Source organism: Saccopteryx leptura, chromosome 1, assembly GCF_036850995.1.
Source record: "Saccopteryx leptura isolate mSacLep1 chromosome 1, mSacLep1_pri_phased_curated, whole genome shotgun sequence".
In the NCBI taxonomy this organism is placed as follows: Eukaryota; Metazoa; Chordata; class Mammalia; order Chiroptera; family Emballonuridae; genus Saccopteryx; species Saccopteryx leptura.
Window position 1 is genome coordinate 381,059,233 of NC_089503.1, and position 14,649 is coordinate 381,073,881.

General features: G+C 51.1%; 1 protein-coding gene across 1 annotated transcript in view; it reads right to left on the reverse strand.

The window, feature by feature from the left end:
- DNAH8 (dynein axonemal heavy chain 8) overlaps positions 1 to 14,649 on the reverse strand; it is a 313,181-nt gene that overhangs the window by 8,154 nt on the left and 290,378 nt on the right. Inside the window, exons 85-87 of the mRNA XM_066361430.1 lie at positions 9,833 to 9,989; positions 6,902 to 7,054; positions 6,249 to 6,438 (exon numbers count right to left, since the gene is read on the reverse strand). Coding sequence (XP_066217527.1) covers positions 6,249 to 6,438; positions 6,902 to 7,054; positions 9,833 to 9,989 — 500 coding nt within the window. The remainder of the gene's footprint in view (positions 1 to 6,248; positions 6,439 to 6,901; positions 7,055 to 9,832; positions 9,990 to 14,649) is intronic.

The window sequence follows — 14,649 nt, forward strand, 5'->3', positions numbered from 1 at the left end:
AAAAGGTCAGAAATCATTAAACAAAGATGGCGTTGATCCACCCAGTCGAATAAAAATGCACTGGGCACCGTTTCTGATGCTTTGCTAGGTGCTTTCAGACAGGGATCTCGGACTTGGTGAAACACTAGAAATATCTGGGCAGCCTCTAAAAGCCCCTATTCCCAGGCCCCGGCACAGGTCAATAAGCTCAGACTTGGCCCTGGCCGGTTGGCTCAGTGGTAGAGCGTCGGCCTGGCGTGCAGAAGTGCCGGGTTCGATTCCCGGCCAGGGCACACAGGAGAAGCGCCCATCTGCTTCTCCACCCCTCCCCCTCTCCTTCCTCTCTGTCTCTCTCTTCCCCTCCTGCAGCCAAGGCTCCATTGGAGCAAAGATGGCCCGGGCGCTGGGGATGGCTCCTTGGCCTCTGCCCCAGGCGCTAGAGTGGCTCTGGTCACAACAGAGCGATGCCCCGGAGGGACAGAGCATCGCCCCCCGGTGGACGTGCCAGGTGGATCCTGGTGGCTGCCAGGTGCATGCGGGAGTCTGTCTGACTGCCTCCCGGTTTCCAGCTTCAGAAAAATACAAAATAAAATAAAATAAAATAAGCTCAGACTCTCCAGCGGTGGGGCCCAGGCACAGCATGTTTCAAGGCAGGGCTCCTCAAGCTTCACTGCTCACAGCTGTCACCGGAGAAGGAGCTCGTGTATGAGGCAGGTTCTGATTCAGTAGGTAGGTCGAGGGTGTGGCCCGAGATTCTGCATCTCTACCAAGCCCCTGGCTGGTGCTGGTGCTGGTGCCACTGCCACGGGACCACATCACCAGGTAGCAAGGCCTAAGGCCGAGGTGCCGCACACATTCCAATGACCAAGGGGGCTTTTAAGAAAATTAACTGTACGGACTCTAGAGGCTCCTCCCCAGACGTTGTGATGTCCCCGGTCCACGCCCCCCGAGCACGAGAAAGTATTTACAGCTCCCAGGTATTCTCCTGTGCAGGCAGGGCTGAGGGCCACGCTCTGAAGACCCACACGTGTTTCAAAACCCAACTTGACCAGTGGGAAGAGAAATGCCTCTTGATACAAGCAAAACGGTAAGGATCTCCGTAATACTGACCACTGTTTCCTGAGTCCCCTGGGACGCACATGCTCTCTGAAACCTCATTGATCCAGGACACGGTGGGCGCCGGGTACAACCGAGTACAAGCCGGAGAGCCGGGACTACCTCTCCGGGCCGGGCGGGGTCAGCCCAGCCCACTGCGCCTCGCAGGCCGCACGCAAGCCCTTGTACCGCCCTGCCGTCTCTGTGGGCGGCTCTGTGCAAAATCCTCTCCCTTGACCCGGCCTCGCACGGCTGCCCGCCCCCCTGAGCCTCCCCACCGCTCTCCCTGGAGTGGTTCCAAGGCAAACAAACTCTTCAATATATTCCGCCTCGTCGCTGAACATCTCTTCATCTCCTTGACCTTAAAACCTGACTCAAGTCTGAAGACACTGCCCTTCCCAGCGGCTGCCTCCTCCTGAATGCGGGTCTCACTGCTTTGACCACCACCCCCTCTGGCCACAAGCCCCTGCCCTCACTGTCCCTGCCAAAGGCCGTCGGCTCGGGTCACCGCACGTCCTGCCACCACCTGGGTCTCTCCGGTATCTCCGGTATCCCACGCAGCATCTCGAGCTCAGAGCTCTTTGACTTCATCGTTTCTAAAGACCCTCCCCTCCCCCTCCCTTTCCTCACCTCCTTTCCTGTTCAGTGTAGACCAGCGGTAGGCAACCTTTTTATATCTGCCGCCCACTTTTGTATCTCTGTTAGTAGTAACATTTTCTAACCGCCCACCGGTTCCACAGTCATGGTGATTTATAAAGTAGGGAAGTCACTTTACTTTATAAAATTTATAAAGCAGTTACAGCAAGTTAAAGCATATAATAATAATTACTTACCAAGCACTTTATGTCGGATTTTTGCTAAGTTTGGCAGAATAAATCTTTATAAAACAACTTACTATAGTTAAATCTATCTTTTTATTTATACTTTGGTTGCTCCGCTACCGCCCACCATGAAAGCTGGAGCTCCCCCTAGTGGGCGGGAGGGACCAGGCCGACTACCACTGGTAGACGCTTCCTTATCGTCACTTGCCCAGCAAACCCCCAATCTCAAGGACTCCAAATGCCCCCTCTTACACCTTCCTACACCAGGCTGCTGACCAGTGAATCCTGAGACCAACACGGCGAGCACCAGGGTTCACTGTCACCACCTCGGTGTCCCCAAAGCGCCCAGCAGCCCTCCCATCTCGCTCATCAGCCTCTTCCTCAAACGGCCGCCTCTGTCCTCTCCCAGTGCCTCCTGCTCCCGAGACCGAGACCGCTGCTTCTCTCTCCTCAAAATGAAACAGAAAACATCGGACGGGAACTCCCTTACCGTCTTGCTATACTGCTCACAAAAATTAGGGGATATTTCAAAATGAATATGAAGAGATAAAAAAAAAGAGAAGTGTTTGATTTTTTTTATTAAACAAGAACACCAGAAAAGCAAATGACAAGTCAAAGAAAGGTGTTTGATTATGCAAATGAGATGCCAAACCAACTTTTATTTCATTGGTGAGAATGCACTGTACAAAAGACTAAAAGTACTGGAGTATCTGCATGGTCCCTGACCCCCTCATTTTTGTGAGCAATGTCTTAAACCTACAAAGTCTCCTGCATTTGCGCCATCCCCCCCTTATCACTCTGTTGTCACGGGTGGGGGCCCCTCCCCCTGCCCGGAGTGCGTCGCTGCCCTGGGGGAGCCGTCCTCCTCCTGACTCTTCACCCACGTGGGCACCTCTGCCCTGCTCCCTCCCCTCTCCCTCTCCCTCTCCCTCTCTGTGCTTCTCCCCTCTCCGAGCGCCTTCCCTTCTCACCAGTGTTCCAATAAGCTCAAGTTTCTCTGATCATTAAAAGAAGAAAAGAAACCCTTTCTTCTTATAACTAATCCTCCAATTTGCTTCTCTTCTTCCCAGCCAGATGTATGCCATCACCTGGGTCTCCTTGGCATCCCATTTGGCATTATCCGTGTTGTGCACACCCACCCCCGTCCCTCCATTTCCTGGTCTCTCACACACGCACCCTCCGGTCTGACCCCTCTCCCTTCTCACCCACTCCACAGAGACGTCTCCTGCCAACAGTGTCCTTGTTGGTGGAGCCCTCTGCCCACTTTGGCCCTGTCTCCCCTGACCTCTGGAGGCACCTGTCACTACTTTTTCCCCTCCCCTCCTGTCTTCATGACACTATGCCCTCCCTGGTCAGATGTGAGGGGACCATTCACAAAAGTTCAGGTGATCTGGACAACAGTGCTACCCAAGCAAATGGAAATGAATCCTGATTTGGGAGGAAGATGACCAGATGGCCATGCTGGTGAAGTCCACAGGAGGATGGACTGCCCCACGTGGGCACTTGGAAGTGAAGGGTCGGAATCTCACACCGGGACTCCGGACGACTCAGTCATATGGAGAAATGAATAGTTACATCAATGAGAATGGCTGAGGTCAATGAAGGGGCCATTCTTCATTGCCAAGGGCAGGACTTGCCTGAGAAGAACCCACAGAAAGACGAGAAGCAGCCCTCTTAGAGCTGGGAGGAGGAACAAGGAAGGCATTGGACGGAAGCTGACACAGAAAGTGTTTCCGGAGTCGGCATCCTAGACAGCCGAGGGGCATGGGGCTGGCAGGCAGGGCACTCGGCCTGGTGATGGAGGCTGGCCAGCTTACAGGGCTCGGGGGTTGGGAGGGAGGCGCTGCGGACAGAGACTGGAATGATAAAGGATGTGGCGTGACAAAAGCCAGTGCACCAGGATCTGCCACACACCGAACGGCAAGGAAGACGGCTGCTACTGCCACCGGAGGCATTTCTAAGATTTCTACCATTCTGTGATGTGGGGACAGGCAGCCGAGTGCTGTCCCTCAGATGGAGGTCCATTCACTTGGAATGTCTTAGATGTTAGGGACAGCTCTGGTGTGGCAAAAGGAGCTAAGGGGCATCCTGAGACTATCGCTGGGTTAGAAGAAATGCCCTGGTCCCTTCGATTCTAAAGCTCTGTCCACCTCTGGTGCCCTTTCCCACCGACCAACCCCAGGCTGTTCTAACCATCCTCAGAACAGGCACTCAGAACCTGCCGCTCGCTGACGGCGCCTCCCCAGAAACACACACACGGGCAAGAGGCTGGAGACGGCAATGGGAAAACAGGCAGAAATGACCCGTCTACCTGCTTCAGCGAAATCCGTCTCACTGAAAATCACGACGCACTGATAGTGAAGAATACGCCGTGCCTGCAATCTGCCCCAGCGGACGGAGTGGCCTGCCGAGACACCGAGGGGAAGACCGGAGGAACCGGTGCGGCTAGCCTCCCAGGGCGCCAGGCTCCGGGCTGGGCAGACATCTGAAAATCATGACTCCGCGTGGTCAGCTGGAGGCAGAGGTGGAGAGCTGGAGCGCTGGGCGTTGGCCTCTGCTCACCAGGAGCGCCTGCGGCTCACACCACCAGAGGGGGCAGCGTGGCCCTCACGACGAGGTTCCGAGAGGCGGTCAAGACCCTGGCTGAGGTCACACTCTTTACAACTCACAGTCTTTGAGTTTAAACACAACCCCACATACGACACAGACGCACGCATGCACGCACACACCAGTACATAACGCTCTGAAAGTCCACACCTGTGGGACAGAGACCAAAGACAGCCTCTGAAAACCCCAAGAAGCACAATCTTTTTTTTTTTTTTGTATTTTTCTGAAGTGAGAAGCGGGGAGGCAGACAGACTCCCACATACGCCCGACCGAGATCCACCAGGCATGCCCACCAGAGGGCGATGCTCTGCCCATCTGGGGCATCATTCTGTTGCAACCAGAGCCATTCTAGCACCTGAGGCAGAGGCCATGGAGCCACCTCAGCGCCCGGGCCAATTTTGCTCCAATGGAACCTTGGCTGCAGGAGGGGAAGAGAGAGATAGAAAAGAGAAGGGGAAGGGTGGAGAAGCAGATGGGCACTTCTCCTGTGTGTGTGCCCTGGCCGGGAATCGAACCCGGGACTTCCACACGCCGGGCAAACGCTCTACCGCTGAGCCAACCAGCCGGGGCCGAAGCACAACCTTAACCAGTGTGTGGATACGTGTGCTGGTGACCGCTGGGAAACCCCGGGGAGTTCTCACGGCTCCTGGGCCTGAGTAATCCCTTGGGAGCCAGACCCATGCGGTGCCCAGAACTGCGCCATTGAACAAACAGTATAGGGTCCCGGGTGCAGAGAGCTTGCCCATTTCAATAATCAAATCGAATCGCCACACACACACCGAGCTCATCGCTTGCTGCAGCGGTGATTGTGAAGGGGAGGGAAACACCAGGTTAGCTCCGTGGTGGCTGAGTCAGCCTCTTCCAATGTTACACAAAGTGCCAGGCCGTGTGACCGAGCAGCACTGCAAACAGCACGAGCTCGGCCACGGAGCGGGGCCGGCGAGGCCTGACCCCTGTCCTTGCAGCAGCGTGGACCTCAGGGCACGGGTCTGAGGCCGGAGGGGACACAAAGCGGCCGGTGTCAGGCGCGCACTACGTTATGAGGACGCCCGGTAAATGGCCACCTACAAACAGAACGTTTTCAAATGTTTCAGAGTCTAGGACCTCCTAGACTCTAGGTGATTTGACCATACATAGTTGTGGTGCAACTATGGCCTTTTTGCAAACTGCACTGTGTTTGACTCAAACACAGTGTGCTTTTTTAATTAAAAAAATTGTACTTCAATGTTTTGAACTGAAGAAAGAAATTATTTCATCAAAGGGGACGGGTTCAGAAAATATAAATCCAGGAGATACATTCAAGTTGACAAATCAGTGACTGATGTCAAGTAGCGGCTGAAAGGCTTCCGAATCGAAGGGCTTTGTCTGCGTGCACACTGCCGGGGGGCGCGCAGGGACAGGCCGGGGTCTTCCTGGTTTCCAGACTCGGCCCAGAAACACAGAATGGAAATAACCTGTCCCCCATGTCAAAACAAAGAAGAGGACGCGGAGAAGTGGAGAGTATGCAGGGAAGGTTGACTCTACTCCACGCTACAGGAGAAAGCAGTCGTAGCTGAGCTGTGCGTGTGCGTGCTTGTGTGTGAAGGGTAGGGAGTGCCAACAGGCCCCGGGCTTTCCTACACAGGACACCCCGAGCGGAGGAACCGAACTTCAGCTTGAAACCAGATAGAGCCTGACCGGGCGGTGGCGCAGTGGATAGAGCACTGGCCTGGGATGAGGCCGGCACACTCTCCCATAAGCACATACCTTGGGGATTAAAAAAACCGGTCATCCAGAACACGTTGGGCCTCCCTTCAAATATCCACGTCGAAAACTGCGCATTTCTTTCCAGAAGCTCGGTGAACCAGAAGCCCAGCGTGGACGAGTCCCAGGACACTCTTTTCCAGATGTAAGGTATGCGAGCATCATACATGTTGTCCAGGGCATCCCTCAGGTTCTGAAAAAGGTGGCATTCAAATCTTTTTTTTTTAAATTCAGTTAGAGGAGGGGAGGCAGAGACAGAGTCCCATATGCTCCCTGACCAGGATCCACCTGGCAAGTCCACTAGGAGGTGATGCTCTGCCCATTGTGCCATTGCTCAGCAACCAAGTTCTTCTTAGCGCCTGAGGTGGAGGCCATGGAGCCATCCTCAGCACCCAGGGCCATCTTGCTCCAATGGAGCCATGGCTGCAGAAGAGGTAGAGAGAGAGAGAGAGAGAGAGAGAGAGAAAAGCGAGATGGGGAGGGGTGGAGAAGTAGATGGACACCTGTCTTGTGTGCTCTGACTGGGAATCGAACCTGGGACATCCACATGCTGGGCTGACACTCTACCACTGAGCCAACCGGCCAGGGCAACATTCAAATCTGAGAAGAAAAGCCCACAAGACAAGGAAACAACTGTGGAGACGACAGCGGCTCACCTCACTCATAATGATTGTCCCTTCAATGGCCAGTTTGAGGTCATTCAGGCTACTGCGAAGAATTGAGATGACCTTTTGCATCCTGTCAATTTCCTGTCTCAGGAATATGTTCATCGAATTCAGGTGTCCCATCTTTATCAAGCGCGCTTTCACCTGAAACAAAGTGGGCACTGCAATGAGGGAGGGGTTTCAGAGTCACGGGTCACCGCTCTCCCAGGGACCCCCCCTTTCTCTGTCCCTTCCGTCCCCTGGACGTAGCCCTCCAGCCCACGTGATTGCTAACATATCTCCTGCAGAACTAGACCTGTTATTAAATCCCCCATTTTCTGGACTTGGAAAATTACTGCTCGACTGCAATGATTTGTATTTTCTACTGATTGTACTTAGTTGGTAATTGGAAATGTACTTTAAAAAGCTGAAATAGAATTGTACCTTTCTCCCCTTTTCAAATGATGAAGGACTGAAGTGTCAGTTAAATGCTCTTTTGCAATTTAATCTTTATAAAAGTATAGTTGGAATACGTTTCTTTTTCATAATGCTTTTTTTCTTATTTTTACAGAATGATTATGAGAAATGTCACGGAAAGTAGATATGGCCGAAATCTTCTCAGAGCCCGTTACGAATGAGTGTGACTCGCTGCCGTTGCCTGTGGTCGTTGGCGCCTTGGCCAGGTGACTAAGCTTGGAGGCTTTCCTCATTTAACCAACAAAAAAATGATATTTGACGTTGAGGGAGGGTCATTAAGCACCTGTCATTTGTTCTTTTTGGTCTACCATTTATTGACCATGTTGAAGAGATCAATCTAAAAGCCTCTGGTATGGGGACAATCAAGGACAACAATCATTGGAAAATGAGTCAATACATACACACACACTTTAATTAGTGACATCTGCCCAAGAACAGATTGACTACAAACACCGGCAGGAACTCATAAAGAGACGTGAGCTTTCTGCTGGCCGGAAGCGGAGGGGTCAGATAAACACACGGCGTGGGAGAGAACCGAGCGATGCTCCCGTCCGCAAGAGTCACCGGAGCCGGCAAACCGCGGCTTCTCGGCCGGAGACGCCAGGGCCCCTCTCTGAGTCACGGACCGGCAGAGAGGGACGAGCAGCTTCAGAGTCACCTGGACCCCCGTCCTCACTGTGCGGAACAGGCCTTCGGGCAGAGCCCGGGAGCTCCCCGCTCAGCAGCGGGCACCTCTGCCCCCACGGCAGCCGTCCCGCGGGGCAGCGGGGATGCAAAACCGGGCGGCCCGGACGGCACCACCTGGGCAGGCTGAGCTCGGCACGCCGACACCCCGGCCCAGCGTGCCGGCGGGGGCCCCTGACCCGGCCTGCTGACACCCCGGCCCAGCGTGCCGGCTGGGGCCCCTGACCCGGCTGCCACAGCGGCCTTCTGGTATTCTCCTAAATTTCTGGTTCTGGCACGTGGGTTTCTGTGAGCCTTTCAGATCACAGCCACTCTGTGGAGATTCACAGTTAAGGAAAAAGGGAAACCAGGGCAATGCTTTTGCGGCCCACACATGTGGGAAATGAGGCCCAGGTATTGGCGACAATGTCATATCAGTAGCTCCAGTAACTTCTAGGAGGCCAGGAGCCCCAAACAGCTGGCCTTGCCCTGCCTCGGTTTTCAACTTCACCCGCAACAGAGTCACGCTTAGGAAAAAACTTAAGATGCTAGAAAATCTGATTTTAGTACTGATTTTGAGTATGATTATTACTCCAGCCTAAAATCATCTGTTCATTAATATAATAAAAGATTTGCTGTAGTTTCACACAGGACTTCCACTGCTTCTGGGACCAGGTAGTAATGCGGCTCCGCTTTTACTATGGAAGTCAAAAGTATAGTTATATTTCAATTTACAAAATTCACGTTACCGCCACATTTTAGGTGAGAGGAGGGGAGATAGTGAGGCAGAGTCCCGCATGCGCCCCGACCAGATCCACCCGGTAACTCCATCTGGGACCATGCTTGAGTACAGAGCTACTCACCCACATTTGAAAAAGGCTATTTGAGATCCTCAATCATTTTGTAAAGGGGGTTTTAAGATTATAAATGGAGGAAGCCCTGGCTGGCTAGCTCAGCGGTAGAGCGCCGGCCCAGAGTGTGGAGGTCCTGGGTTTGATTCTCGGCCAGGGCACACAGGAGAGGCGCCCATCTATTTCTCTACCCTTCTCCCTCTCCTTCCTCTCTGTCTCTCTCTTCCCCTCCCGCAGCCAAGGCTCCACTGGAGCAAAGTTGGCCCCAGGCACTGAGGATGGCTCCATGGCCTCCGCCTCAGGTGCTAGAATGACTCGGGCCGCAATGGAGCAACGCCCCAGATGGGCAGAGCATCGCCCCCTGGTGGGCATGCCGGGTGGATCCCTGTCGGGCACATGCAGGAGTCTGTCTCTCTGCCTCCCTGCTTCTCATTTCAGAAAAAAAAAAAAGGAAAACTGGATTAGATTAACAAGCAAACACCTGGGAGGTTCAGGAAGGAAACTATTACCAACCATCCAAACATCTGCGTGGCCTGTTTTCCTAGCGAGCTGACTAAGCGGACTGGGAGATGACAGCATGGAGGCAGCGGACAAACCCCAGGGCAGATGTAAAGGCTGGACGGAGCAGGAGGGGCAGAGGGGGCTTCCAGCCCCAGGGCTGAGGCACCGGGAGTGCAGAGGCAGTGGGACCCAAGCTGGGAGAAGGTGATCCAAAGAGAAAGTGGGGTGGAGAGGAAATTGACAAAGGTGTCAGAACAAGTGCAGGTCATAATCTGCAAGATGCTTGAGAAACTAAGGAAGGGAAGAGCCGAAAACAAAGACGGAATGAGCAGAGAGGGAAGGGGACAGGGAGACGACAGTCCCAGGGCTGAGCTCAGCTCCGGGGACCCCAAAGTCAGCCGTGTCCACCGGGATGGAGGGCCCGGGGGGTGGGGGGTGGGGGGCGGCTTACCTCATGAGGAATGTAATCAGGAGGCAGTTTTCTCAGCATATCCTCAGACAATCGGTAAACAATGGCTTCCCGGGTCTCTCCCACGCCTCCTCCACTCTCTTTGGGTTGAATGTTGGTAATTGTTTCAAGAACGTCAGAAGCAGTGTTACTCTGGTACCTGATAACCAGAGGAAACCGTTCAGAATGCAGCAGGGAAATGGACCTTCAGAGCTGATGACCCAAGCTAAAATAAAATGAAGAATCACTTAAATCCAGACTCCTCCCCCCCAAAAAAAAGGGAGTGGCGGACTTTACCATCAACCTATAGAAATGAAAAAAACTAAAACAAACTAGAGGTCCATTTTACTGTCTCCTAATGGGCCATCAAAGGACATCACAGAGGTGAGAACCCCTCCCTCTCCAGGGAAAGAGACCACAGATGGGTCCGAGCGCCCAGGGCAGTGCCACCCAGCTGTGCTTGCAGCAAACCTAAGAACCTCGTGCCGGACCGTGGACTCCCCTTCTCTCCTCCTCTCTGGCTCATACACTGGTCATAAGAAGCTACTATCATATGACAATTTGTCAGATCCAAGAGCACCACTCACATTGCCTCCATGAATTACAAATGATTAGAAATTTCTTTGGTCTTTTCTGTTTTGTCTCCTCACCATCCCACTGGCGTTACGATTGCCAAGGTGACCTGTTGGCCTCCACCCACCCCACCTGTCTAACGGCAGCCACCAGCTTTCTCATCCAGGTAGGCCGTGAAGAGTCACTATGCGCCAGGCACAGAGCTGGCTGCTGGGTGGAATCGGGGGGTAGGCTGGTCTCTGCATGGTCCCTTCCGCTGGTGATGGAGGGGGACACCAGTCAACACCACTGGAAGAGATTTTGTGGAGAAAAACAACAGGTGCTTTAGGAGAGCACAGCCTGCCTCTTTCTCTCTCACTCTCGCTCTCTGGCTTTCTTTGGGTCGACCAGGTGCTCTGAGATGCGGGAACTTGAGTTCTGTCCCAGAGCTGCTGGGTCAGCCAGCAGTCCTGATGTACCTGTGGTGTGTGTCCATGTGAGTGGACGTGAGTGTGTGCTTTACGTTAGGAGATCGAGGAAGGTCTCTCCCAAAACATCACGTGCGTGCTGAGACCTGAAGGGTGAGTGGGTGGGCCAGGTCAGTGGTGGGATTCAGCTGGTTCGTATCGGTTCGGCAGAACCAACACCTAATTTTTTGTTGAGTCTGGTGAACCGGTTATTAAATGGCACTTGTAGGCCCTGGCCGGTTGGATCAGCGGTAGAGCGTCGGCCTGGCGTGCGGGAGTCCCGGGTTCGATTCCTGGCCAGGGCACACAGGAGAGGCGCCCATTTGCTTCTCCACCCCTCCCCGTCTCCTTCTTCTCTGTCTCTCTCTTCCCCTCCCGCAGCGAGGCTCCATTGGAGCAAAGATGGCCCGGGCGCTGGGGATGGCTCTGTGGCCTCTGCCTCAGGCGCTAGAATGGCTCTGGACACGACAGAGTGACACCACAGAGGGGCAGAGCATCGCCCCCTGGTGGGCATGCCAGGTGGAACCTGGTCGGGCGCATGCGGGAGTCTGTCTGACTGTCTCTCCCTGTTTCTAGCTTCAGAAAAATGAAAAAAAAAACAAAACAAAAAACAAACAAACAAAAAAATGGCACTTGTCATCAGGGTTCTCTCTAAGGTGGGCGCCTGGGCAGCCACTCAACGTGGAAATCACAAATTGACATTCCTCACCCTTTTTTAATGTTCATCTGCGCAACAACATATTCTGATGTTCATTCCGTCCATAGGTGGAAAAATTGCAAGTGAGGACGCCAATCAAGAAGCAATTTGGAAATGTCTTCAATAAACAGTTTTACTGTGTTTTGTCAGGTAATATTTAATATTTCTTCAATAATATTTTAAAACTTTCTTATAATCTAGTTCTGTATACCTCTTTTATTGTTCTTATTTAAGTATTAAATGCACAAAATAATAAACTACCTTTTGGTATATCGTGTTGTTGTTGTTGTTGTTTTTTTACTTAAAACGGTCATTAGGGCAGCAAGCCGGTTGTTAAATTATTTGAATCCCAGCACCGGGGAGGGTGGGAGGTAAGAAAGGATATTTAGGTCGGAGGTAAGGCCGGAGGAGAGAAGGAAGTCAGTGCATCTGAGGAACAGAGAGCAGAGCAGGGAGGATGGAGCAGGGAGTGGGAGGACAGAGGAGGACGGGGAGGACGGGGGCCACCCACGCAGGTCACGGGACTACTCTAAGCATCTGGTCACCGCCCTAAAGGCAACAGGCCACCACTGAAGACTTCCCAAGGCAGGGGCGTGGCATGACCAGATTGAAATGTTTCTCTTTTCTGAACTCCTAATTTACCATCTATTAACATTGCATAATTAGATTGTTTGGGATTACTGTTTTGTCTTGTTTGTGAATTTTGTCTCCTGTCCAGATGTAAACCACGCATCTCCTTTCACGGGTGTTAGAGGCAAGTCTAAAAGGACTTGAGATTAGTTAAATAACTAATTAGATTAAACTTGAGATTAGTTTAAATAATTTTATCTTTCAAGTGCCACCGACATAAAAGATTATATTATTTTCAGGTGTACGACAGTGCATACAGTGATTTATTTCCTTGGACGTAAGATAGGCCTTTGTGATGTGGCTACATGTATCCAGATTTTCAAGGGCAAGCCTTCAGTCTAGCAATTCTACATCCAAGAATTCACCCCAAAGAATCAGACTTCCCCTTTCTGAAAAATAACTAGACGTGCTGGATATGAAAAACACCTCTTTAAAAACATTACTGAATGAGCAAGAAACTAAGACATCCTCAGGGTCAAACAAAAATCCAGAGTGAAAGCTGGAACACAGGGAGATACACCCGGGAGGGTGTCGGCGAGTCCCTGTAGTGTTGGACAGCAGGCTGGGGGAGGAGGGGAGCCCTGTATCCTGGGGGAGAGTCTAACAGGAAACCCCTGCACGGGCCTGGGACCTCCCAGGGCTGTGCACTCAGTGCGTGGGGGAACTAGACAAAACCCACAGGTCCGAAGGGGACAGGAGGTCAACTGATCTATCCCCTTCTTGGCATTGAGTGGGGAAGAAAGTCTTTCCTGAGAACTTCTAATTCCCCGACTTTGTGACATTAATGAACATTTATTCATATCACCTGTGTGATTTGAAAAACCTCAAGCCAGAAGTTTCTTTTAGGGAGGTGGCAGGAAGTACCCAGGTGGTACGCGGCGGAAGCACACAGATCTTCCCTGGGACACGATACCTTCACTCCAACCTCAAGGAATTCAACAGTTAATTCCTGATAGACACGAGCTCACAGGCAAAGGTTAGAAAACTCACAAAGAAACAGGGCACCGTGAGCGAGAGTCCGCAGAAACAATAAAAAGTGAGACCAAGCCCGCAAAGATCTCAGAGAATGAATTTTCCGATGCACGGTCTAGAAACATTTTCACTATACTGAAGAATTTTAAAAGGCAATGGAAAATATAGGTATGAAATGGGAAACTGTAAATATGGACAGCGTATTTGAAAAAAGAGCCAAAGAGAACTTCTGGGCATTAAAAAATAAAAATTTAAATGTGTATTAGTTCTTTATTGATGCTGCAACAAATTACCACAAAATCAATGGCTTAAAACAGTACACATGGACTACTTTACGATCCTATAGCTAATACGTCTGACACAGGCTCACTGGGCTAAAACCAGGGTACCAAGAAGACTGGGTTCCTATGGGCTTTAGGGAAAGACCTGTTTCCTTGTTCTCTTGACTTGTTGGCAGAATTCACTTTCTGACAGGTGTAGGTCTGAGGTCCCCAATGCCTTGCTGGCTGTCAGGCGAGGGGTATTCCAAGCTTCCAGAGGCATCTGCATTCTTTGGCTCATGGCTGCTTCAGCAAAGTTAGCCCAGGGGCCTCTCTTGCTTCGAGTCTTTCCTCCTCCTTCCATTTCCTCTCTCTGACCTACCCTTCTGCCTCCCTCTTCCACTTTTAAGAGCTCATGTGATTAAATTGGACCCATCTGGGAATCTAGGGTAACATCCTCATTTCAAGATCCATAAGCCTAATAACATCTACAAAATCCTTTTTACCATATAAGGTCATACATTTGTAGGGCCTGGGGATTAGTATATAGATGCCTTTGGGGGTCCATTATTCTGCCTGCCATCGTAACAGATAACAAGGGATTAAACAGAAGATTAAATAGAGCCAAAGAAAGAATGATAAAATTGGAAAACAGGTCTGAAGACATTATCTAGAATGTTTCAGGGGTGAAAATAAATAGGAAATATGAAAGAGAGGTTCAGAGGCATGTAGGCTAAACTGATAAGCTCTAACATTCACACCAGAGAAGTTCTGGAAAGACAGAAGGAGAATGGAAAAGAAATAGTGATGAAATGGTCACTGAGAATCGATGAAAGATTTGAGTCCGCAAACTGAGGAAACTCAATGCATCCTAGAATAAACAAAGAAATGAACAGAACCCCATATGTAGACACATCACAATAAAACTGTAAACACAAAGAATAAAGAAACTATCTTAAAAGCAGTCAGAAAGAAAAACAGGTTATCTAGAAAGAAATGACAGCCAATTCCTCAGTAGCAGCAAGAAGAAGCAGGAGAAAATAGAACAATGTATTCCACCTACTGGGATAAAATAACTACAAATGTAGAGTTGTATTCCAATCAAAACTATCTTTCAAGAATGAGGGTAAGGAAAAAAATCTGAATAGACTTACCAAAGATGCTATAATGATGGCCAATATCACATAAAAAGATACTTAACCTCATTATTTATTAGTAAAATGCAAATTAAAACCTCTATGA